This window comes from Festucalex cinctus, chromosome 20 (genome assembly GCF_051991245.1).
Source record: "Festucalex cinctus isolate MCC-2025b chromosome 20, RoL_Fcin_1.0, whole genome shotgun sequence".
NCBI lineage: Eukaryota > Metazoa > Chordata > Actinopteri > Syngnathiformes > Syngnathidae > Festucalex > Festucalex cinctus.
The window spans coordinates 19411344-19437370 of record NC_135430.1 but is presented as its reverse complement, the minus strand read 5'-3'; the positions used below and the strand labels follow the sequence as shown (position 1 = coordinate 19437370).

At 39.1% G+C, this 26027-nt stretch overlaps 1 protein-coding gene across 8 annotated transcripts in view; it reads right to left on the bottom strand.

Annotated features, from left to right (window-relative positions):
• The window catches only part of sema5a (sema domain, seven thrombospondin repeats (type 1 and type 1-like), transmembrane domain (TM) and short cytoplasmic domain, (semaphorin) 5A), a 158457-nt gene that overhangs the window by 34045 nt on the left and 98385 nt on the right, over positions 1–26027 (bottom strand). For all 8 annotated transcript variants that reach the window (XR_013280805.1, XR_013280807.1, XR_013280806.1 and 5 more), the window contains 9 exons: positions 25525–25738; positions 22461–22746; positions 20617–20752; positions 14262–14466; positions 10785–10992; positions 8630–8747; positions 5932–6113; positions 4251–4394; positions 1668–1815 (listed from right to left, as the gene is read on the bottom strand). Coding sequence is in view for 5 of the 8 variants with exons in the window: in XM_077508474.1 (XP_077364600.1) it covers positions 1668–1815; positions 4251–4394; positions 5932–6113; positions 8630–8747; positions 10785–10992; positions 14262–14466; positions 20617–20752; positions 22461–22746; positions 25525–25738 (1641 nt within the window). In the remaining 3 variants the exon portion in view is untranslated. The remainder of the gene's footprint in view (positions 1–1667; positions 1816–4250; positions 4395–5931; positions 6114–8629; positions 8748–10784; positions 10993–14261; positions 14467–20616; positions 20753–22460; positions 22747–25524; positions 25739–26027) is intronic.

Genomic DNA, 26027 nt, shown 5'->3' with positions numbered 1-26027 from the left:
GGTGCCGTTTCCATTTGTGTGATGTTGTGTAGCAGCTAACATGTCATGGCCAATTATCAACACGCAAGGCTGAGAGGCTACTACTGTGTGGGAGGCTTCATGATAAAGTACTAACTTTTTTTTTTTTTTTCATCTTATCATACGGCCCATTAGATAATGCTTAGGGCGGACATTTCACAAATGTTAATTTACTCGACTTACTCTTGTTGAGGGGGCGTTGTAGATTGTTGCAAAGGAGAGCAGTTAGGTTGGAACAATCTGTCGAATGGATTGAGATCGAATTATATTTTAATGCCATTTTAATGCAAAATCAGTGATTGACTGTACGGTCATAATTTGTGCGATCGATCAACTGACGTCGTTGATCGGATCCGCGAAATAACCATTTGACTGATTTTGCAAGGCCCACAGAATATTGTGTTCTATCGCTACAAAAACATGCAATCTACCAAAAGAAAGATCAGTCTCTTCTTTCATCGGGAAATTTCTATCTGTTACTGTTTTGCAGCAATTAGCATGAGAATATAGCCAAGTTTCATCATTATTCACATATGTGGCCCTGGCTGATCTCTTATACTCTGCCACCTGCTGGCCGTTTTTTGTAATAACTATAATTTAACTTTAAGCGACCTCTTCATGTCAGAAGCTGCACCAAAGCCTTCTGCATGCTCTTGCATAAAAAAAACAAAAACAAAAACAAAAACAAAAAAAACAAAACAAAAGAAAAACCGTATAAATACGTTTTAGGGAGTGAAGGACAAAGTACACGTTATTGGATTTGAATGAGTTAATGGGCATCATTTATATGTGGAATTCTGCTATGGCAGTGGTCGACTTTAGGATAAATATACAAATTGTTTAAATTAATAAATCTCTGTCTTCTGATCAAATATTTTTTTTCCCAAACTTTCTGATCGACCCCAAAAAATCCTGATCATTTAAAGCCTAATTAAAAAAATAAATAAATACACAAGTTATTTAAATAGACATATTACTCCATCTTGTGAACTTACTGATTGGTGCCCCAAAAATCCAGATCGTGTAAAGCCTACTTCCCATTAAATTAGCAGAGAATTGGTCAAATGAAGAATTAATATTCAGGGGAAATAAACCCATCCATTATGAATTAATTAATCAATCAAGAGGGCCTTTTTGTTGACTACAGAGCAGGTTTGCTGGCATTCTCACAGAAGCGACAATGAAACAATTTGCATCCATCAGAGCTTGTTCTAAACAAAACACTCAGATAAACGCTGAAGGACGAGGAGGAAAGGACATCCGCAAATCTCAATTTCATTTCTGAGATAAAAGCAGCAGAGATTATGTGATCATCACATCACGCTGGCAACAAAAGAAAACAATTCATTGTTCAGCCTGACCTTTGCATCGTGCCTTTTGTTTTTGAACACGCAGAACCTGGTGAAATTGGGCTTATTGTATTTTGTAGTATAAAACAGCTCCCAGCATTATTATTATTAGACGGAAGCTTCCACAGTATAAAAACATGACCAGGATGTGGTTTTGTTCCATTTCCATAGCCAAGCAGACTGCTAACTGCATCAAATAGCGCAACCTGAGACCTTAACAATGAGCAGATGGGGAGCGTAGCGCATCATAGAAAAAGGTTGAGATGATTTTTTATTTTATTTTTTTTTTGCATGACGTACCTGACCACACCCAGGGCAGTCGTTGCCGTTCTCACAGGTTCTCCGGCGGGATTGGATGCCGCCGCCGCAAGGCACGTTGCACCGTTCCCATGACGACCAGGCTGACCAGTAGACGTGCGGAGGGCAGGGCAGGTGTTCATTACAGTACCTGCCCGAGAAAAACAAGTGACTGCAGGTGATGTATTTTATGCTGACATCATGATCTGGTAGTAACATAAGAACCAAAAAAAACAAAAAAACAACAACATGCAACGTGCTGAACATATTTCTTATTGAGCAGCAACAAATAGAAATGGAAAAAAAAAAAAAAAAAAAGTAAAAGTCCCTTTTTTGTTCAACAGCAGAAACACGATTTGCACAGAATGCACTTTGTGCATAAATGAAAGTCCTTGACTTAGAAAATGAACATGACAGTTTCCTTTGAGTTACAAGCAGATAATTAAAAGTGAAGGCACAAAAGATGCCTCATCCGCACTGTGTGCCTCGCCACCAGACTCGCTACATGTACTGTACATCATACCACAAGGCAGGAATGTCCATCATGTTGTCATATACATTTAACAAAATTGGAACAAAAACTAGTGCATTGATTTTGATATCACTGCAATATGGCAGACTTGGAAGACCTGGTGTAAACATGCTTCAAATATTACATGTAAATGACAACATAAACAGGAACAACTTACAGATTTAAAAAAAAAGATTGGGCAACGTATTGCTAATAGAAAAAATTTATGAGACAGGATAATGGCATTTATTGTGTGAAGGGTGAGGCCGTCCCAAAATTTCACATTTTCCACCCCAAAATTTGCCCAAAATTCAACATTTTCACCATTAAAATAGCCCAAAACATTTTTCAAAAATTAGGATTTAATTTTATTTCTCAGATTACCACATTTTTGACCTATTTAAACTGTTTAGATACAATATTTTTTTCCAAAATAAAAGCCGAAATGTACGATTTTTGTCTCTAATCTCTGATTAAATTTGACAGACTCAAACCCACCAAACTTGACTGTTCATCTGATCCCTACCAGTTTTGTTTTTTTTTAAAAAATATCAAAATAAAAGCCAAAATATATTGTTTTTGTTCTTCTACTCTAATTTCATTTTTTTTTTTTTTACCAATTCAAACCATTTCAACTTGAAAATGTTCATATCCACATACTGCAACATTTTTTTTTAAGTAAAAAAAAAGCCCCAAATTATTTTTTCCTCCTCTAATTGCTACATTTGTTGACTGATTCAAACCACTCCAACTTTAAATTTCATCTTATCCCTACTGCCATTTTTTTTTTCACGATTTTAATGAAAGCCAAAAATTCAGTTTTCCCTCCTCTAATTTTTATATTTTTTTGACTGATTTCAGATCATTGTACATCACTGTATGGCATTCAATATCATTACAAATCATACCACAATTTTTCATTCAGCCTTCGCGCACAGATTCTCCAGAAATTGCATTCTCTAGTTTTACAATACATTGCCTAACTTTACACAGTCATATAATGTACAACTTTTCTACATGCAATAAAACTACTTGAATGACTGTTTTGTTATGTTTTGGCCTGACTGCCTTTTGAGAAAAATCAAAGTGCTGAAATAGCTTTCCATATGCTTAAAAGGGATCTTGCCCAAATACTCTGCTATTCATGGGCTATCAAAAGCCATATTCTTGAATATTGTGATTGGAGGAATTAATCCTTGGAGCGGTCTTCTTTTTCATGTTTACTAATCTGCCTGCTTGAAGTGGGACAGAATGGTGGGACTTGGGAGCGGGAAGAGAAGGCTGGATCACAATCGCGTGCGCGCTACATAGATTAGCAGGTTTACAATAAGTCACATGCACACGCACGCAAACACCACTTTAGCACTAATAGAAAAAAAACAAACAAACAGCTTGAGCGGATTAGAAACTTCAAATTGCTGTTTAGTAAAAATAAATAAATTGTCCATCCGTTTGAAGGTGTTTTCTTTCCCCAAAATGCAACTAATGAGCCACTAAAGCTGCCAATGTAGGCCAAGGTAACAAAAAAAAAAAAAAAAAAAGATTCATCAACGTGGGGGCATTAAGCTGCCGGATTTAAAGATGCGTATGCTTGCTTGGATTCAGAACATTTGCTTTATATCTTTTAAAAGCTTTGGCTACTATGAACACTCAAGGCAAACCTGCAAAGCATTACAAAGAATGTGCTGAAAGACGGGTGAAGTGCTTTGCAATCTGCGCAGGTTACGGCGGACGAGATGCTGTTTGGACTCTTCATGAACAAAGGCCAGTGAGGCTTAAAGACAAAAAAAAAAAAAAAAATAGTGGGCGGCAGAACCTGCCTTTGGCATCCCACAGTCTTTGTGAGGTCACGAGTTCCCAAGCTTTTGTCAGTCAGTGTGTGTGTTTTGCTGAAGGCTACGAGTGGAGCAGAAGTGCACATTTCAACTACTGCTCTCCACCAGGAGGGGCAAAACCAAGACAAGATATTCTATAATCATCCATCTTATACATAATAATAATACATGCGGGGTGCTCAATTTTGTTTCTACTTTTCACATACATTCCCAGCAAAATAAATCAATTATTTGCAGTACCTCTCCTCGCGGTTCTGACCCACGCACACTCGGCCGCCGTGGCGAGGGGTCGGGTTGCTGCAGGAGCGCTGACGAACCTGGAAGCCGATACCGCAGCTGGTGCTGCAGGGGGACCAAGAAGTCCAGGGAGTCCAGGCTCCGTTTCTATGGAGACACAAAGGAACTTGTTGTCGATACTTCTGGTCAATTATGAAAATGTATTACATACAGATGTCGACCTTAAATATTTATTGACAATAAGTGACCTCACTGGTCTAAACATGACATTCTGATTAATATACATTGTGGAATATGAGTTATACAGCAAAATCCAGCTGTTTTTATCCATCTCAGGGGGCGGCCATTTTGTCACTTGCTGTCGACTTAAGATGACATCACGGTTGATCAGCGCTCAAGAAAACGACCAATCATAGTTGACCTGCTTCCTCAAGCTGATCTGTGATTGGTTGTTACCTGAGACCTGAGCAACATTGATGTCATCGTCAGTCGACAGCATGTGACAAAATGGCTGCCCCCTGAGATGGATAAAAACAGCTGGATTTTGGCTGCGTAACTCATATTCCACCAACACAATATTAAACAGAATAATATATTTAAATTAGTGGGGCTGCATAGAACATATTATTGTTAAAAATTTGTTTTGGGGTTGACTTCCTCTTTAATGAGAGTACAGCAGTGGTGACTATCCACATTTATAAAAATCAAAGGCTGCAAGGAGCATTTTCAATTATTATTTTTTGCTTTAATTTAGACTTTACAGGATCAGGATTTTTCAGCCGATCACCGATCAGCAATCAACGAGTTTGAAAAAAAAAATAAAAATACAAAAAAAAATTCAATTAGTAGATGTATTTTTTTTTTTTTTTTTTTTTTTTTTTTTTTTTTAACCTTAACAGCTTCCTATAAGGCAAATAGTTTCTGAGATTCTGAGGCGGTTGCGAACCTGTAACCCACCAGAAAATATCTGCCCCAGCATTGAAAAGCAGATGAAAGCCACCTCATTCAGAACTAAAACAGAAGCAATTTGTGGTAAATTGACCATTATTAAAGCAGTTATTTGGGAATTATTCATGTGATATGTTCACAATTTGGACCTTGACACAGAGCAGAAAGTAGAGGAAATCATTTTTGCTTGAAAAATGTATTATTTATTACAGTGTTATGAAGAGAAATGTTACTTGTGTAATGGTAAATATTTAATTTGCATCTTTGCATATTTAGAAAAGTATACAAATGAACGTCAGGCCACAAATGGGCCCCAAACCACAGTTTAGACACCACCGGAGTAGAGAGTTAATGGTTGCCGTCTTTGCAATTCCTATTTTCGTCGTGCAAGTGAAGTGCTTTCAGTTGTTTTCGTTTTCAGGTTTTACATACAGAATTTAATTAAAGTTGACAAATCAGGAAATTGTCGTATAAACAGACAAGCAAGCTCATTTTGTGCCAAGGAACTTAACGTAAAACAGAAAATTGCAAGTGTTAGGAAAAAAAAAAAAAAAAAAAAACTTGGAAAAGGTGCATAAGCATAACCAAATAATTAGCTTCCCTAAAAAAAGATTTAATTAGTTCTCCTTGTAACAACAACCCAACATTAACTGGCAAACTGCTTTAATAATTTCCGTCTCAATGCACAAACACTTACGATGTGGACAGTCCCCAAATGGACACAGACCGAACTGACCTGGAGCAGTTGGCCACCTCAACGCTGATCCCGTGACACTTCTGCCCACCACACTGAGGGGCGGGGCTATCGCACGCCCGTGTCCGACACAGGCAGGACCCGGCGCTGCCGCCGTCGCTGTGGCTGCAAGTGGACCATCCCGACCAAGCGCCAAAACCTCCATCGACGGTCACGTTACGCACCTGTTGGCAATAAAAAAAGGATGGAATAAAAATATATGTCCTCAAAACTGCCCTTCGGCGTGCGTAACTTGTAAAAAAAAAAAAAAATGTCCCCAAATAGATGCAAAAAATACATACAAACCATCTATGGCATCTAGAATTAGTCAGGCGCCGGCGGGCAAATATGCAGTAACCAAGAAGGTGTGCGCATTATGAAAATGGTCTGCGAAGATGTTCCAAAACGCGAGGGAATGGACACGCTTGGATGCGCGGCCATATTGAGAAAATAAAAGTAGCCGACACAATATCAAGGAGACAGAAAATTGAATGAAAATGGAAGGTTGTTTTATCAGAGGACCTCTCAATTACTATGTGCTCTGCAGGGAAGCTAATATGAGCCATGTTGACACGCTGCTCTCAGAGATACACTACGCACATAACCGCATCTATGACTGCTGTACTTGGCTTTTCCCTCGCTGGATAAGAAAAATTATACTGCGGAAACAGGCTTTGTGTGCTTTCACACAGTATATAAGAGTAATTGAAACAAATACGTGAATGAAGAGACATATTCAAAGTAATGTCAACATTCACTGATAAAAATGACTTTTTCACCTTGTAAATATTACCTTGCTTTCATAATTACATTTGCTAATTTATTTTTGTTATTCACAGTTAATTAAAAACATTACTTCGATGTGCTACTTGTTTTTTTTTTCTGTGTCATGCTTTTACAGCAAATGTTGAAATACATTTTTAATTAAATTAATAATTAAAACTCATTCACTGCCTTTGACAAGTATACTCGTCAATTGTATTTTTTTAGAGGAGGGATAAATGGGGGGCTAATCTGATTACGCTACACAGTAAATGTTAAACTTGTAAACAATTTTACTGATGCCCAACCACCGGTAGATGACATCATTGCCCCATTTTATATGAAATAAACACAGTTTCGGAGTCCATGGGAGAAATGGCTGTATTTTGGCAAACCTACATTTTTCTACTGTCAATTATAAAAGAACGGGACGGGACAAAATGTAGGGAGTCTATTCTGTTATTTGGTAGATTCGGTTTATATATAATTATTGAACGTAATATCACACGGGTATTAAAAATTTTGAAATTTTTTAAAAAGGCTGGCAGTGAATGAGTTGAATGTTTAATACAACACGATATCAAGAGGCGGGTAAAGTCCGCTTGCCACTGCACGCCAGTGCAACTTTGTTCTTAATTCGTACTCATTTTAAACCTACCTGCAAATGTAAGCAAAGCATTTTCTGCTCACGTGACAAATCTCCCTACAGTACGCCAAACGACGCTTGTAGATACATAATGGCACCGAATTGGTTTATGCAGATAAATCTGTTAGTGCACGCACAAACCTGTATGTATGCATATTAAGTCAGCTTTATCATTACCGGCATCTGTGCATGAAATACTGATCATTAAAACAACATGCACAGAATAGACGGAATTATTTTGTTGTTGAGGGATAAAAAGTGCCACAGGTTTTATGCAAAACGTCCTCATTTTCTATGCATGGGAGGCCGTGAGGAAGTGTATCAGGGGGGGCCATCCGGCTGTTGTACAACTGCTCGAGTCAGTGCAGCAGCTTCTGCTGATTACAAATAAAGGCCGCCTGCCATGACAATCGCGTCAGAATGTGTACACGCCGGATCTATTCTTGCCTTAAGACACGTTTGAGACTGAGACCGACTTGCTCAGACACGGCGCGGCGCAGCCTCCTCCGGTATTGGAAATGACATGAGGCGTAATTCTCAAAAAGCAGAGCCGCGCTGAAAAATATTGAGCTCCCCAAATGGAGCGAGTTTGAAGAAATGGAGAAGCAGCCAGAGGTGAATGATTGCCCAAGAGTTCCTGGGAGACGTGCCGCTCCCGTAAACTTTGCTTGTTGGTTCCCTCGATGCATTTCATTGGAAAGGATATCTTAGTCGACGGGATTTTTGGGGATGAATTGAGTGAATTGAGAGCAACTAGAGCTCACGTGGATGCGAATATTAGATTTATCGACCATTTTCACGGACGCAATCCCGTAAGTTCCCGGCTGTTTTACTGAATTTTGACTGATTTTGCAAGTCCCACAGAATATTGTGTTCTATTGCTATAAAAGCATGGAACCTATCAAAAGAAAGATTAAGGTCTCTATCTGTTTCCGTTTTGCAGCAATTAGCATTAGAAGAGAGCTAAGTTTCATCAGTTTTTACAAATCTATTCAAAATTCGAAGTAATTTAGCTTTTTTTCTACATGGCCCTGGTTGATCTCCTTTACTCTGCTGCCACCTGCCGGCCGTTTGTATAATAACTACCATTTCTGCAACCGTTCCTTGCAGTTGAGAGGCTGCATCAAAGCCTTCTGTATACTGTAGCAAAAACAAACAAACAAACAAACAAACAAACGTCTAAATACGTCTTTGGGACACTTACAACATTAAAAAAAAAAAGTATTTACACGTTATTGGGAGCAAATGAGTTAACATTGCAAAACAGCAGCGAATAATCAGACGCATACTCACGGGGCACTTTGTAATGCTCTGCTCCCATTGGCTCATTCTGGCGCTTTCTTCGAGCGTGGTGCACTTCTTCAGGAGGAGGTCCCAACCACAGTAAGGGTCTCTGGCCCCCACGCACGCACTGGCAAAAAAAGATTGAATATATTAAATAGAATTCTTTACCTTTTTTTCCATTCAGCAGGGGGACAAAAGTTTAACACAAATTCCTCTACATACTGGAGTCTTTATTTTTTTTCCATGTGATCCTTAAACAAGCACCGGGATTAATCACACATTGATCACACATCCCTTTCAGGGGAGTTCTTACGGATGGGTCAATTCAAACTCAAGAAAGGTCTACAAATATTGACAAAATGCACTAGATGAACAAAAGTATTGGAAACATTTTTCAGGTGGTAACAGGCAGATTTAGTAGAAGCTTTAAGCGGTTGTTAAAATTCCGGTCTGAGGCAATAATTACACCAGACTTTCTGGCTTGATTTGCAGCTTTCAATGACAAGCAGTCAAAGTGAGAGCTGATCTTTGACCTTTCATTTGGGGGGTAAAAAAAAACAATCACTTCTGTCTTGCATGGATTAAGATACAAGTTGTGAATATTCTGTAAAGTTCTGGGTGAGAACTTCCACTGGTTCTTGTATCTTAATGCTCACGATATTATACTAACAGTAATAACCAGACGGCTGCATTTTCTCAGTTGAACTGTATGCGGAAAAGGAACTGATCTATTCAGAATCGTCCCTGCACTTATACTGTCTAGGCCGCCCGCCCACATGGGCGAACGGCTCAACCTCCCCATGTGAGAATGTGTGGCCTGGTGGCCTTAACTGGTTTTTACCGGATACGCATGTCAGAATGCAGACAGATAGAAAGGTGCCAAGCAAGGACAAATAACAGCGACACAACGGCCTAGCTCAAGTCATCTATCTAGTCATCAAGAGCCCTAATCTAACAATTCAATAGAAGTGGTCCAAGAATGGACCCCCACATGTGATTTGTTACTCATTACTACCAAATGAGACAAAGTAGTCCCTGTCTTGCAAGTAAGATTTCAACCACTTTAACACAGTGCCAAGTAAGTCCCACCCAGTATGTTGTGATCGACTGTGTCAAATGCAAAAACGGAGAGAAAAGATGGTCCATATTTGACACCTTAACAGCTTTTGAGTACGTTAGACTTCCAAGCTCAAAATATTTGGTCTAGTTCATCCCCAGCATTTGATTTGATCCAATCACCGGCATGGACTTTGTGTAACTAAGTTTCAAACTCTTCAAAAAGGGGTAAAAAAAATAAAATAACCCAAAATGGGTCAGAAAGGGACCACCCCAATGTTTTGGTCTATTTATTTGAACCCAAAACCCGCATTTTGTTTTGTTTGACAACCGATACGAGGGGGTGTTTTCTGGGTTATTTATTTAACCCAACTTTTTGGTTTAAATGATTAAGTCAAGCAGATGGTTCGGGCCCTTTTTGAACCAATCTGGGTTGTTTTTGACCCAACTGTTGTTAGAGTTTTGCCTATGGGTAGCCGTGTGCATGAAAACTGCAGAGAGAAACCAAATACGACAAAGTAGATTTAGCAACTGGAAGGGAAATGTATGAAATATATCATTTTCGGATAAGGATAAAGGAGCTGAAAATAAGAGGATGAGTAAACACGTGCCAGGTGTAAAAAAAAAAAAAAAAAAAGTGGCATCAGGGTTGCAGCACATATCACAAAACCACAGCTATGACACGACGCGTTACCTTTCATTCCCATAAAAAAACAACAACAGCCTATTGTGTGCTCGACGAGGAATGCTGTTGTGATTCTTTGCGTGTGCGAGGATGGATGCGATCCCGCACACCCGGCTGGGGTCTCTGTCTCAGGTTTTACACTTGACGGACTGCCAGTCTGAAAGCGGATCTCAATACGGCCGATAACCACACGCAGCTGCAGCATGTGTGACAATTTAGGACGAAGAAGAAGGGCTCTAGTTTCTGGTTTAAATGCTGATTTTTTATTTTTTTCCCCCCTCCAAGTCTTAGCTAAAGCCCAACACTGATCTGGCCCTCTCAGATAAGCGCATCCTACACAAGATAAACCATCGGAGGTGTGCACATTTGCTTCGGATGTTTTCCCATTGAGACAAACGGTTGCTTGCTCGCACACGTACTCACTCTCTGCCCTTGTGATAGCTGCACCTCTTCAGGGGGATCTTGATGACCTGGTCCCGTACGCCCACGTACAGCTCGCTTCGGCTGTGCAGGATCAGCAGGCTGCGGATGGGCTGCCTCTTCCTGGCTGGGAACAGCTCGATCTCTTCCAATAAGCAGCTTCCCGTGGACTGATTCAGAGGGGAGAGCACTTTTCGGATGGTGCCGTAATCTAGAAGACACACGAGTGGGTTTTGGTCACAAAAAAAAAAAAAATGATTTTTGTTCCTCAGTACAGCAAGAAATGATTTATTTGCACATTGCGTAACAAATGGATGTTTTGAACATAAATGAACAATTTCAAACTAATTTCTGGCTTGCTGGGCTTCTCTAAAAAAAAGTTAATCAATGAATTCATCAAGCATAACATTTAACCACTACAAAAAAAAAATAAATTGTGTCAAGAATGCAATTAAGTTAATTTGACATCTTAATCAAGAAATAATGTGTTTACATATTTTTGCCACTTTTATTTTGTGAAAAAAAAAAACGGTCACAATATTAAAAAAAAAAAACTAGCCGATACTAAAAAAAATAAATAAAATAAAAATACAATATTATGATTTTGTACATAACAACAATACATGTAAACAACCTCCAATAACAAATAAGAATTATTGAGGCACTTACTTGCTAATGCAAGCACACATCGAGTTCCTCCACATATTGACCCGGTTCGCAAGCATATTACGTGCCCCTTCAGCTGACCATTAGCATGGATTTTAAATATAGAAGGGCCAAAACATGCCTTGTGAAAATTAAATTGCACTAAAAAAGTAGCCACCAGAGGGTGCTAGAACTGCACAAATGGAAATTAACCTGAAATTAAACTTCTTTTAATATTGTGGCATGACCACAACGATATGTTATGGCAGTTTTAAGATCGCAATATCACGATATTGCCGGTATAGTTACATTCCTAACTGATACCAGAAAGGTGAAATTAGAATAATAGCAAATTGCCATTAACTTCATGTCATTTTATGGAAAAATGCTGTATTAGGATACACAAGTAGTTTCTTTAAGTGGTATCGAGCATCTCACGTAGTTACCAGTGCTAATAATTTAGAGCAGTTATGCTACAAACCTTACAGCTCCTAGTAAAGCCCACATAAAGATTATTGAGCCAAATTTGAGTGAGATTTTCCCTTTTTGGACCAAAACTAGCTAACAAATCTGACGGCACAAAAGATGAACCTTAACAATCATCCTGTGGTGTAAGAGGATGTTAAACAGTGATTATCTCTCAAGGCTGCCACCCACAAACGCTGAACGCACTTCATCAGAATTTCTTTTTATCTGTCGTCGGCACAAAGGACGGCCCAGCCTTGAGACTGCGTGAGTGTGACAAGCAAACGGGGCCCGTAGCCAATCAGGAGTGAAGCTGGCCTGTTGCCAGACTTCCAGAAGAGGGTTTTGGACAATGTGTCCTTCAAGACATTCACCACAATGGAAATGATGGGGAGGAGAAGTAGCTACAAAACAAGATTGTTGATGGAGAGGCAAGAAAAATGGCAGCAAAAAATGAAGTTGATGGTGTGCTGTGTTGGTCATTTCCCACTTATGTGAACAAAGAAGAGCATGCGGTGTATTGTTATATAACAAGGGCAAAACTTCCCCCAAAATTATAGTTAATCGTCCAGGGAATACAGTACATATTTACTTCATCTTCATTAAAGTGGCCATGCTTACAGTAACAGCAGTAAAGTAATTGGTCTTTACAAAATAATACATCCCCTAACAGTAGTTCAGAAATAAGATCCAAAGAACAACATTTTCTATCAGAAGCTAAAAGAGTGTAGAAACAGTTATTAAAACCTAAATTCTCAATTTAAGTGAGCTTAGGCCCCCAGAGATGAAATTAGAGGTGTTTTTGTTTTGTTTTTTTTCCCCTTAGGGAGCACTAAAAAAAGCATCATCTCTAACACATGCAGTCCCTTGGGTGAAACAAGAAAGTAATGAAGTGCCAAGTATGCAAAGTGGCGACAGGGTGGACTAGAGGTTAGCGTATCTGCCTCACTTTTCTGAAGTTAGGGTTTTGGAAACTTATATACAGAAAAAAAAGTGTTGCTTTGTAGTTTAAAATGGCTTACTTTAACGAGAATACGCCAAAGTTGAATTCTGGCAATTATTGTGCCTTTTGGTGCTTAATAGTAAATCCTTGTTGTGGCAGATGCTACATGCTAAACAAGCAAGCTAGCTGGACAGATGAAACCTTTGTCACATGTTAGCTTCTTCTTCTTCTTCTTTTTTTTTTTAGTTACTCCTGGATTCACATGATTCCAGTTAAGGTAAGGCTTTTTCAATGAAAAAGAAAAACTCATTTGATTATTTTTGAAATACGGGCAGTTCGGTTGTGTTCCCACATCGATCACAGCACTGCGCAAATGTGCTGCAGCAAGCACGAGTGTGTGTCTGCCTTGTTAAAACAAACACATCGGTATGAAAGGCTCCCAACGACATAACTAATGTTGAGTTTGCTCCATTTTATCCCCTCCCATGCTACAGTACGTGGAGCAAATGATTAGTGAACAGAAAGCAGATGTCTGGTGAGTATCTGGTGTCCCGCGGATAAAACGCTTTCCACACTTTACGCAGGCTGTCGGAGCTTATTGTCACAGTAGCGGGATCAAACAGAGTGTTGATTGCTGGTGACAACACACAATACGACTGAGAATATGCGAGATGTCTTTATAATCACTGATGACTCTTCCTGTTTCTTTTTTTTTAATCTTCGAACAATGCTTTCATGGTTGTAACGATACCACGCGTATGACCGCACATTATAAAACTGTATATCATGAGTGCACTTAATCATATCATTACGTTTATTGCAATACTGTACAACAAACTGTGCCTCAAAGAGACTGTGTTTTGGTTTATTTAATTTAATGCTTATCCATTGTTTGTAGTGTGCAGGGGTGCAGAACTGCGTATTAGTTTAGCCCTTTCATCTGGAAAAGTGTGGGCGTTTCTCCATGGGTGCATCAAAAAGTGTATGTGTGGAATCATTTTTTTTTTTTTTTCAAACAGGATTTCCTAGACACCCTGCAACATTGGAAACTTGGGTCGCATTGTATTTTACTAATGGAGCACCAGTGTTATCACAGATTGCTTGAAAAAGTAATTATTGATTACTGATAACTCCTCAAAAAAAGTAATCTAATTACTTTCTGATTACTTTATTGTCAAAGTAACTAAGTTACTCAAAAAGTAACTCAGTTATTTTTTGTACCAATTTCCGCCCTTTGCTGCCTCGACATAAGAATGACAAGCGATTACCGTAATTTCCGGACTATAAGCCGCAACTTTTTTCCACACGCTTTCAACCCTGCGGCTTATTCAATGATGCGGCTAATATAAGTATTTTTGGCCGCCAGGGGCGCTCCAGCCATCTTAAACTGGTTAAAAATGCCCCAACGTGAAGTGTAGTGAACTTACCAGTGGCTAAATAGATGATATGAAAGAGCATGTCTTTGCCCTGCACCACGTCCACGGCCACGTGACTGAAGCGTACGTTATCCTCCATGAAGTAGGGCACGGGGACGACGGGTTGGACCACCTCGTGCATCAACAAGAACTTCTGGGCGTCTTGCAAGTTCCTCTCTGTCAGGTTCACGTACGAGCCGGAGTTGATGGTGCCGCACTGTGGAGACGGATACATTGGAAAATGTCAATTTGGGCGGCAAGCCAAGATTGGTGCTTTTTTTTTTTTTCGGCAGATATGCGGAAAATGGCAGCGGAATTCACATTGCTGCTATTTAGTTTGCTGCACACTTCCATTGAAATATAACTTTGAAGGACACATTTTTCAATTTGATACAAAAATATAGAGATGTTCGACATTTTCTTGTTTTTATTATTAACTCATTCACTCCCAAGCATTTTCACTAAAGCAAGCCCCTTTTCGCTCCCGGCTGGTTTACTGGATTTTGACTGATTTTACAAGGCCCACAGAATATACTGTGTTCTATTGCTATAAAACATGGAACCTGCCATAAGAACGATAAGAGTCTCTTATTTAATTAGGGAAAAAAGTATGTTTGTATCTGTTTCCGTTTAGCAGCAATTAGCATTAGAATAGAGCCAAGTTTCATTATTCACAAACCTGGTGAAAATACTGGAAAAAGAGCTTGTCGCAACATGGCCGTTGACTGACCTCAGACTCTGCTGCCACATGTTGGGCGTTTTTTTTTTGTAACTACTATTGCTTTAAGTGACCTCTTCAGATCAGAAGCTGCATCAACACCTTCTGTATGTTACAGCATTAAAAAAAACAAAAAACGTATAAATACGTTTTTGGGAGTGAAGGACAAAGTATTAAAAACGTATTTATACGTTTTTAGGGTTGAATGAGTTAAATATTTTACTCTCCATGGAAAGTTTTATTGTTTAGACTGGGTCCAAACAGTCTTTTTTTTTTTTTAAAGTAAAATTTAGTTTATTAAATTTACTGCGTACCAGTATGAGTACTCACCTCTTGATTAACCACCGATACTAATACCAAGTACCGATACCACTTGTACTTTTGATACATAAAATATCCCCCCAAAAATACATGAGCTAATTTTAAAGACCTACATATATATCCCAATAAAGCATTTTCCTTAAAATTGCATGAAATTAATGGAAATTTACTATTCTAATTTGGAATTTGTGACGTAAAATGATCATACTGGTACCAGCTGCCATCGCGTGTACTGATACCTTGAAATTAGGCCGGTATCAACCTGATACCGACATCTGGCATCGGTAGTCGCCCATACCTAACAATTTTTTCTCACCTACAATGCTTTTTTCCTACTCTGTCATTTGTATTTTCTGAATTGATTCATCTCTATATACTGTACATATTTTTCTTTTTCTTTTTTTTGCAAGCTGGATCAACAGTGGAACTACGAAAACAGTTAGTCAATCAAGCAATCAAGATAATGAATTTAAATGATACGATTTTAAATTGCATCTCATCAACATGTTATGCCCGGAGTGTTCCTAATATTGTGGTTCCAATTTTTTTGGGAATCCCATTGACGAGGCAGTCGTATATAATAAATTGTGATTTGCCTCAAGCTAACCACACTTGGACAGTTTACAGTTAAATGCCCGGACATGGTGCGACCATTAGTTCTTAGTGACTAGCTACAGTAACAACAGCACGGCCACTTGATGCGGATCAATTCCGTGGACTGACAGATGAGCATCACGGAGGCTGTTCCGGTGATGGCCAATGGATCATCGCCCTCAGCACTTCAGCAGACGGGAAATGCGCGTCGTGAGGGACAGCAGCGAGCCTTTATGCATGCCTGCGCTTATTGTTTTTCCTGCCAGCGAAAGAGACACGCCGTGTGAGCATATATCATATTATAGCATCTCCCTATAGTGCTTATAGCTCAGTGAGATTGGCCTTGTGCGCACGGGGATGTGTATGATTACATATCTGCCACCGTGACGAGGCACGCGCGACGCCGTCGAGCGGTGCCGACCGAGATGGATGTGCGCGTTTTGGCCGTTGGGTCCAGTTGAGGTGAGGGACGGAAGCGTCATTTGGCTGAGTGTGTCCGTCTCACCTTCTGTCCTCTGCGGAGATTGCAAGAGCCACTGAGCAATGATGTTGGAATTGCATGTTTTGGAAAATTGCTTAGAACACAAGGGCTCAGCTTTGCAGCCACAAGGTGACATATTTCAATCCGACTGGAAATTGGGACTGGTTGTTAGAACGATGCACTTTCTACCTCCTTTCTTAGTAAATGACTCATTAACTCATTCAATCTCACCCATTTTCACTCCTTTACTGGATTTTGACTGCTTTTGCGAGGCCCACAGAGTATTGTGTTCTATTACTATAAAACATGGAATCTACCAAAAGAAAAATTTGCATCTCTTCTTTCATCAGGAAAAAAAAAAAAGTATATTTCTATCTGTTTCCGTTTTTGGAGCAATTAGCATTAGAATATAGCTAAGTTTCATCACAAATCTGTTTAAAACAGTGGGGAAAAAGAGTTTTTAGCAACATGGCTCTGTTTGATCTCTTATACTCTGCTGCCACCTGCTGGCTATATTTGCAATAACGGCCATTGCTTCAGGCGTTTTCTTCAGTTCAGAGGCTGCATCAAAGCCTTCTGTATGCTCTAGCATAAAAAAAAAACCCAAAAAAAACATAAAAAACGTATAAATACGTCTTTGGGAGCAAATGAGTTAAAGATGGTGGAGTTTCACATGCATGCCAGATCCACCGCACCAGCATCTACTGAAACTCAAAATTTGCTTCCCACACTGAATCAGTGGAGACTGGCATCGCTCGGCTTCATCTATCCTTCCTTTAGTCCTTCCTCTGGTCTCTTGATGTCTCCCTAATCCTGTTGGAATTCACATGTATCTGGGGTTGATTTATAACTCTGTGGATGGAGGGTGATGCCTGCTTGGCGTTGGATTTCACTTTGCTTCATCTAGCCTTCCTTTGATCCTTCCTCTGGAACTCCTGTCGTCGTCACTACTGGAACGCTGAAGTATCCGGTTTCAGGTTTAAAAAAAAAAAAAGATGATGGTGAGACGGACCTTTTTTTTTTTTGACTCATTGCAACTAAAACAACGAAAATAATTGCAGAGACAAAAGTGAAAAAATTATGGAGTGCTCTCTTTATGACGTAGGATAATAGAAATCGATGGTGAGACAGCCATTTCGATTCAAATGACTCACGCAGCAAAATGAGAAAAGAAATTGTTGTCATTTTGTAAAACACAAAATAAGAATATTCATGAGTATTTGGCTCATTTTATACATGTTCAGGAGTGCTTTAACAGTAATAAACATGCCAGAAAGTCTATTCCAGCACAGACGGCATTACAATAACACACGGCCAAAATAAATCCAAAAATCAATATGCATGATTTAAAACAGACTGAGGGATTTTCTCCGCACATCGACAGGTTGTTAGGCTTTAACTTAATGATCCGGACGTGCGTGCTGAATGATGGCTTCACAAGACTTAATTAGCTCTATTTGGCAGCAGCCTATAGCCCGATATTTTCACGTAAACTAGAGCAAGCTTGGATGTCTGCTCGTGCGTACAAAAGGGATGAAGTTATAAAATGGTCTCGCCATAAATTCTGTGCTCATAAATCTAATCCCGCAGCATTGACAAATTGATGAAGATGTCACTGAAACTGAAGATAAAGTGCGCGTCGGCCCAGCGGTGAGCATCAGCCATTGTGGACAATTTTAACGAGAAACGGAGATGGCGACGCGGGGGAGAAACTTTTAAAAGCGCATCTCTGGGGCGTAGCGCCAGTATGCTGAGAAAGGGAAATAAATAAATACATGGCGAGGAAAATGGAGTTCCTGGAAGGGAAATGACTTTCATTCAAATAGCTTGTTTGCCGACATGTGAAAAAAAGTGTGACAGCGCTGAGTGGCTTTCCATGTCAACTGAGTGTTTGCCGTGTATAACGTCATCACATGAGTGCTTCTGCTTGCAGGAAATATGCGCAGAGCAAGCATGCACGCCGGAACGTGCGCGGCGGCTCACCGATTGGCGGCTAACGCCTCGGAGGGATTTCAATCCCTCACGGAGAGCGGTGAGGATTATCTGGAAAAGTCTACGCCTAAGAGCCACTTCTGCTAATAAAACATCCCCCTCCCCCCCTGTGTGTAATCAGTCGGCAGGATAAAGTGCCTCGGCGCTGCTTGTGTAGAACAAGGTTACTTCAAGTCGACAAGGTGCTGGGAGACATTTTTAATGAATGATGTTAGAGTTTATTTGAATGGGAGGATTATTAAATGTCATGTAAAACTGGATTGGACTTGAACATGACAAATTGCATATTTAATTATGAATAATAATAATTAAAAAAAAAAAAAAAAAAACAGATTGTGACTGGTCGGGCTCTATTTTCACAAACGGGCGCATGGCAATTTTCGTGCCGGGCGACCATGTTTGGGGCTGCATTGCATCTCCCTGGCCGTTCTGGCATGACATGACTGCACCCGGACTAAAAACAGGTGCACCTTATTTTTCGTGCCAGGGCAAGTGTAGTTATACTCTAAAAGAGAATTGTTGAACCAATTTAAGATTAAACAGAATTGTTGGCCAACTTAATAAAATTTCTTCAAGTGGTAACGTGAATATATTAACTCATTCACTCCCAAAGACGTATTTATACGTTTTTTAGGTTTTTGTTTGCTAGAGTTTTTGTATGAAGGCTTTGATGCAGTTTCTGACCTGAAGTGGAAGCTTAAAGCGATGGTAGTTATTACAAAAAAAAAGTTTCATTCATGAAACAGATGAAGCACACTTTTTTTTTTTTTTTGTAATAACTACTATCGCTTTAAGCGACCACTTCAGGCCAGAAACTGCATCAAAGCCTTCATACAAAAACTCTAGCAAACAAAAACCTAAAAAACGTATACGTTTTTGGGAGTGAATGAGTTAAGTTTATTGAACTCATAATTCATTAAAATTAATATATAGCACTTTGGATTAACTTAATTCAAACAAGTGTTGCCACTTGAATCAATTTCAAAAACGATTCTGTTTAATCTGAAATTGGTCCAACAAATCTCTTTTTAGAGTGTAGTTCAGTGTGACTCGGTAAAACCAGATCTAACTAGCGGCGCAGGTGGTGAAATGCAATTCGAGACGCAGGCAGACAGATTTGGTGCTCTGTGGACGTGTGTGGTGAACATCATTTGTAGCTCATTCATAAATATGACAACAGCATGGGACAATCCCTCTGAATCACTGTAGAAATGAATTAATTGAACAAATTTTTAATCATATTAATCGCCTGACTTGAATAGTAAACTCACAATTAATCCCAAATTTTATATCTGTTCTAAATGTACAATAAAATGCAATTTCTTTTCTAAGTATCATACTCTTGTTAACATAAAAGTGGGAAAAATGTTAAACTAATAGAAATATGGTAATACAGTAATTTCATAATCATTCATAAAAATAAGTTAACTGACCAAAAACGTTTAATAACGATTAGTAAAATCATGATGTATGCTGCCATAAACATGAAATGACGTCATCTACGTTTTTTTTTTTTTTTTTTTTTTCTCGTCAATGGACGGAGCAACGTTTAAATGCAGCGCTGCCCGGTCAATGGGTTGTGGAATCAAAAACACCACCTAACTATGGCCAGCAGATGGCAGCATTGTGTCTCTTTTCAATGGGCTGCAATGAAATGTGACGAAATTTGATGGAATCTGATGAATGCTTGTAATCAGCGAAATGGCACTATGTGGGTTGGGGTTTTTTTTCTTCATAACGTGTGGCAGTAAAAAGAGTTAAGATGAAAAAGATATGCTGTACTGTAAAAAAACAAATGTGATATTGATTTGTGTTGGTCATTTTTTCTGCCACTAGTTGGCATAATTGCATTTGTAAGACATTGATGACAGCCAGCTCAGTGCTTTTTTCGCGCTTTAAAAGAATTAGTGGCGTTAATGCAACTTTAAATTAACTCAAAATTAACACACTAATTTTGACACTGAGCTTTTTTTTTTTTTTTGTGCAAGGCCGTCTACGTCATCCACAAGGGTAGATGATGCAGTTTCGATGCCTGTATCATGCACGAACCTCAGCGAGTCTATTTTCTGTTTTCTCAATGTCCGCCATGCGCTCGGACCGCCCTGATTTTCATACAAATAATGGAATGCCGCTACGGTTGGCCGGTAAAAGGACACATTCCGACCTACAACTGTACCCACTCACGCACACGGTTTGACTGTAGACTCGCGCTGCGAACAAAAATAGAGCCCATAAAGTTTCATGTTTTCTTTGACATTTACCTGAAAGTCAGGGTTAGGGTTGGGGTAGGGCAGCCAGGCCGAGCGGGAGTTCTCCTGGTACTTGAACGGTCCGTTGAAGACCTGCGATATGGCACTAAGATTGAAGGCACACACAGCGGATGCAGCGATGCTGTTTCTGGAAAGTCACAAAAACGGGAACAAAGGAGGGATGAGAGGACACAGAAGACGACGGACGAGAGATACAAATAAGCCACAATAGCCACAAAGTGCATTTAGCGTTGCCGCGAGCCGGTAATACACATGAAACGGGCCCGTAAGGTCAACTCCGTTGTAAATGATGGCTCGTAAATCCAAGAAGAGGACACAATTAAACTGTTTGGCTTGTCTGATTAACTGCACGCATCTCACACTGTGAAATACAGCTTCGACTTTTTCAGCCGTCACTTTCAGCATGTCCAAATGTCGTTCCGCTAACAGCGGAGGGAAAAAGATTGAGAGTACAGTTTTCATTCTCCGCTCAAGACTCGGCCCACGTGAATTCGAATCTGACGTGGCTGTTTGTTAAAGTTAGTACCTGGAGGCGGAATGTTTCCGAGAGCGCGGAAAAGAATTTCTGACCAGCAATTGGGAGCCGTTGAACATAGATTAGTCAGCTTTTAGTCAAGTGTTTGTGTCTGTGTCTGTGTGTGTTGGAAAAATGAAAATATTGCAGTATAAATGAATCCCTTGATTATTATGTATCTCCCAATTACACCAAACAGTAACCGTGTTGTATGTTATGTTTTTGATGTATGGTTATTCAGCTGAACATTTATTTGTGTAAAACATGTCTTGTGTAAAAAAAATAATAATAATAATAAAAATAAAATGTCTTCAATTAAACAGTATAAAAGCCATGAAAGCCGTCACTTATATGATGACTATATGGGCCTGTAGGGTCCCGTTCTGAAAGGCTTAATGTCGGTGCGCTGGGTCGGCTAACAGCTAACGGCTAACGGGAATATTTTTGCTGCCTAATGCCTCGCTTGTTGGCCTCTCACGTCATCCTAGCAACAAATAAAAGGGAGTTTGCCAACGCGGATGCTAGCCGGACCGAAGAGATGAATTAGCTTAGCATTAGTCAGAACAAGATTACAGGATAGTACAAAATAATTACTTAAAAGTTACCATTTACTGTAATGTTTTAATCAAATTGTATTTATTTATTTTTTATTTATTTATTTATTTATTTTTTTTTATTTTTTTTTTAAGTTGATTGGGAGAATAGCGAGTGCTGATTTTGGTGGCGAGTCCATACACTATAGGAAATAGCAAGCAAAAAAATTCTATTTCAATTTTATTTTCAATCTCAATTCACATTTTCTTTCATTCCTTAAAAAAAAAAAAAAAAAAAAAAAGAGAGAAATGAAAAGGAACAGAAAGAAGTAAAACTTATGTTATCTGCCCGTGATCAACAACGACAACAACAAAATAACACTTTTTTTTTTTTTATATATATTTTGTTGTGGAAAAAATATCTGTTCCTCTTAATTTATACTCACTTTCCCTTTTTTTTTTTTTTTTTTTTTTAAATTTAATTTGTATATGAACTGGTAAAATTTTATGATTTAAACATTTGAGGACGTTTAACTCCATAAATTCATAGAATTTTATTTAGTTGTATAAATAATGGATTAATGTGGTCTCTGTATCCGCAAACGACACAAATTGCACGTTTCGGTAAAAGAAAGATGGAATTGGTGTCGGTTTTGGCTGCATACCCTACCCCTATACCATTTATTCAAAACCTTTTTTATTTGGTGCAAAATATGTATTTTAACAATATCCAATTCAGTCAAGCAAAAATCTGTTGCCGATCCAAAGACATGTTGGGGAAAACTCACACATTGGTAGTAAAGATGCCATAGAGCAGCTCCAGCTCAGGCAGGTAGAAGGTGCCCTGCAGCTCGTTGTAGTTAAAGGGGATTTCTCCCGGCCGGGAGCAGTTGAGCCGAGCCTTCATGAAGGTCGTCCACGTATCCTCCAAGAGGAAGCGGCCGCCGATGTCGTTCTTACAGACCCGGCCGGCGCGCGAGAAGACGGTGCGACCGCAGTCGTGCTCCACCGCGTACTCCCGAAAGAAGAAGTACGTGAAGTTGCCGATGTCGTAGGATGACACAAAGTTTGGCTCTGTGGCAGGAGAGAAAAACGCTTAGAAAACTGTTCAACAGATTCACGCACCAAAACAGCAGGTGATCGGGATTAATAACTACAGGCCGTGTTATTAACGACGTTGCATTCCAATAGGAAAACCCATTTTTCATTTTTAAAGGTTGAGATGAGAAATGGGCAGAAAAAGGGGAAACGTAATAGTTCTCACCCTGTCAGAAACGCGTAACCCCAGCGACACCGCCCCAGCAGCCGCGTTCATCTTTTATGCATGACATTATTAGATCCTAACCGCACACTTTATTCTCCTTGCCAGTGATTTAATTCATCTTTAAATGGAAGTGTAGCAGCCCCCTCCCTCCTCACTTCAACCTTCTTATCCTCTGCACCTTTAGAGGGCGGAGCTGGAGAGGAAAAAAAAATAAAAATAAATAAAAATCTACCCACCGTAAAATTAGTTATTAAGCACCCATTTTCCCCAGAGGTTGTCACGTAGTAGCACATGGTGACTTTTAATTTATTTTTCCAATTTAGCTTAGATGTTGAATGCAACAAAAACGTCAGTAGAAGGGACTGTCTGACCAAATAAACTTCTCTTCCTCTAAGCCAGACACCCTAAGCTGTGTAATATGCACCGAGGTGTCATTTTTTTTTTTTTTTTTTTTTTAAAGTGAGTTTTCACCTTCATGGAAAAACTGAGGAATTACAGTACCAAGCTTGGTGCGCCTGAATGCGATGGATATGAACACATATAATAAATAAGTTATTTTTATTTTATTATTAAAAAAAAAAAGGAGATCTTTCCAACTTAATGAATGAAGGGATGAAAGTAATTCTTCAACCATGAGGCATTCATTACTCCTGTCAGCTTTAAAAAAAATGACGTCACATTATTATTAGGTTGGAAAAAACACTTCTTATACCACTGCAATGTAAAACTTCAATTATAAATCCAAAAATCCAGGTTAGTAGATGGCTGAAATTTTTACTTTTTTTTTTTTTTTTTTTACCTCAGAGATTTCTGTAATAACTGTTCACGTTCTTCTTCAAAATCGACATCAACTTTTTTATATTATTATTATTAATATTATTCATGAGGGCCAACCTCGACACCGCGCACTCATTGTGAAACTTCTCTCTTATTATCTTCACTCAAAAAAAACACAAATGTGCACGTATTGTGATGGAAATCAGAAATCATGGTCAAGAACGACATCACAAAACTCACTCGGTATTGACCACTGCAAAGTTGGGAAAATAAAATTATTCCGTCAAATAGTATATTTATATAACATCAAATAGATGCGTGTTTGTCATTACAAAATAATCATGCAAAAGTAATTGATACCACACCTGATGGTTTGCCATTTTTTTGGGGAGGATTTTTGCACATGAAAACTTATCGTTTGTCAATGAACTAAAATGACCTCGCAAAATTGTGTCCAACTCTCATGTTTTTGCAAATATTTTAAATATAGCTTTTCATGAACAACTGAAGAAATTGTCATAGAGTTTATATAATGTTGCAAACTTATTGTCCTCTCAAAATATTTCAACAGCCATCAATGTCAAACTGTGAGCAACAAAATGACCCCTTAAGTGAAAAAATGTCCAAATTACGTCTATATATTGTGACACTGACACATTGTTGTTGTTTTTTTCAGCGTTCCTATGAGGTCTATATAGGACTGCAATGACAAGTGTCTCTCTCCATTTACTGTGACCTTGTAACACTAACGAGCCACATGACACTGGGAATGAAAACGTCTAATTGGGCCTAATTTGGACATTTTTACTTAGGCTGTGTACTCACATTTACTGCCAGCAGATTAGACGCTAATAGCTGTGTGTTGAGTTATTTTGTCGTTTGGTTAAACTATTAGACAAGCTGCACACTGAGGAAAATGTCATTTCTTCAGTGTTGTCCCAGGAAAAAGATAGAAGCATATTTATGAAAATGTAAGTGGTTTTCGTGAGATACTGAATCCAAACGGCACTTTACTCGGATATAATCTCTCAAATGATTTCATTCCATTCGCTACACGTGCCTATTTCACTTTGATGGACTGGATGTACTGGTTTCTATGGATCTCACTCTGCCTCATCGATCCTTCCCTCCTTCCTCTCTTTAGTTTTTCCTCTGGTCTATTGAGATCTCGTTAATTTGTTGGAATTTAGGGGCTTCTGCTGGGGTTGGCGTAAGACCTCGTTTTTGTAACCATGGGGAAGGCAGGAAGTGTTTGGCCGGTGCTGGATTTCACTTTGATTTATCTTTCTTTTCTTTTCTGACCTTTTCTCTGGTCTCCTGACCATTTGAACCTCACGACTCTGGCGAGACTCTGAAATACCTGGTTAAGGTGAAGGGTAATGGGATTTTTACAAGGTTTTAGGTGAATTTCTTATTTATTTATTTTTTTTTAAGAGCTCAGAATTGTTCATTCGGTAGTCTTACCGATTCAACGTCTTAGCATCATTGCTTTTTTTTTTTTTTTTTTTTTTTTGTGTGTGTGTATGTGTGCGTGCGTGCGCGTGCGTGTAAATACGTATAAATTTATACTCATTAATTCACCTAAAACCTTATAAATATCCCATTAGGCTTTAGGTGAATTAATGAGTATAAATGTATACATATTTGCACGCAAACGCACGCGCGCGCACGCACACATACACGCACAAAAAAAAAAAAGGGCAATGATGATGAGACGTTGAATCGGTAAGACTACCGAATGAACAATTCTGAGCTCTTAAAAAAAAAAAAAAGAAAAACAAAAAAAACAAAAAAAAGCTCCACCTGCCTACCATTAAGCCACTTGGAGTTGTACTGGGCAGTACGTAGCGGTGGCAGGCCGCCCAGGCTGCGGTAGATGGCGGGATCGCGCCCGGAGAAGTCCATCGCCGTGGCTGCGTAAAGCTCGCCGCTGGACGTGATGAGTGCGGTGGAGTTGTGGAGGGGATTGTAAGGACACCGAGCCATTCCGCTTATCTGATCGTGGATCTCGGTCAAATTGGTAAGCTGAAAAAACAAAAAAAAGGAGTCGAATATAGTCATTGACAGAAAAAAAGACATTCCCAAGACACCGTCGAAACATTAATATTTGTCTTTTTAGCACAAGCAATCCCGAGGGAACTCAAACAAAATAAGAGGCAATGTACTTGCAAATGAGATTCATTTCTTACTTATTTCTCAAGAATGGATCAGTGCAGAAGGGCTGGCAGGAAAATATAGGACAGCATATCAAAGGGCAACATTAAAATACAAACCAGCGAGCTCTGTTAATGTTTTTGTTTTCTGCTGCCAGTAT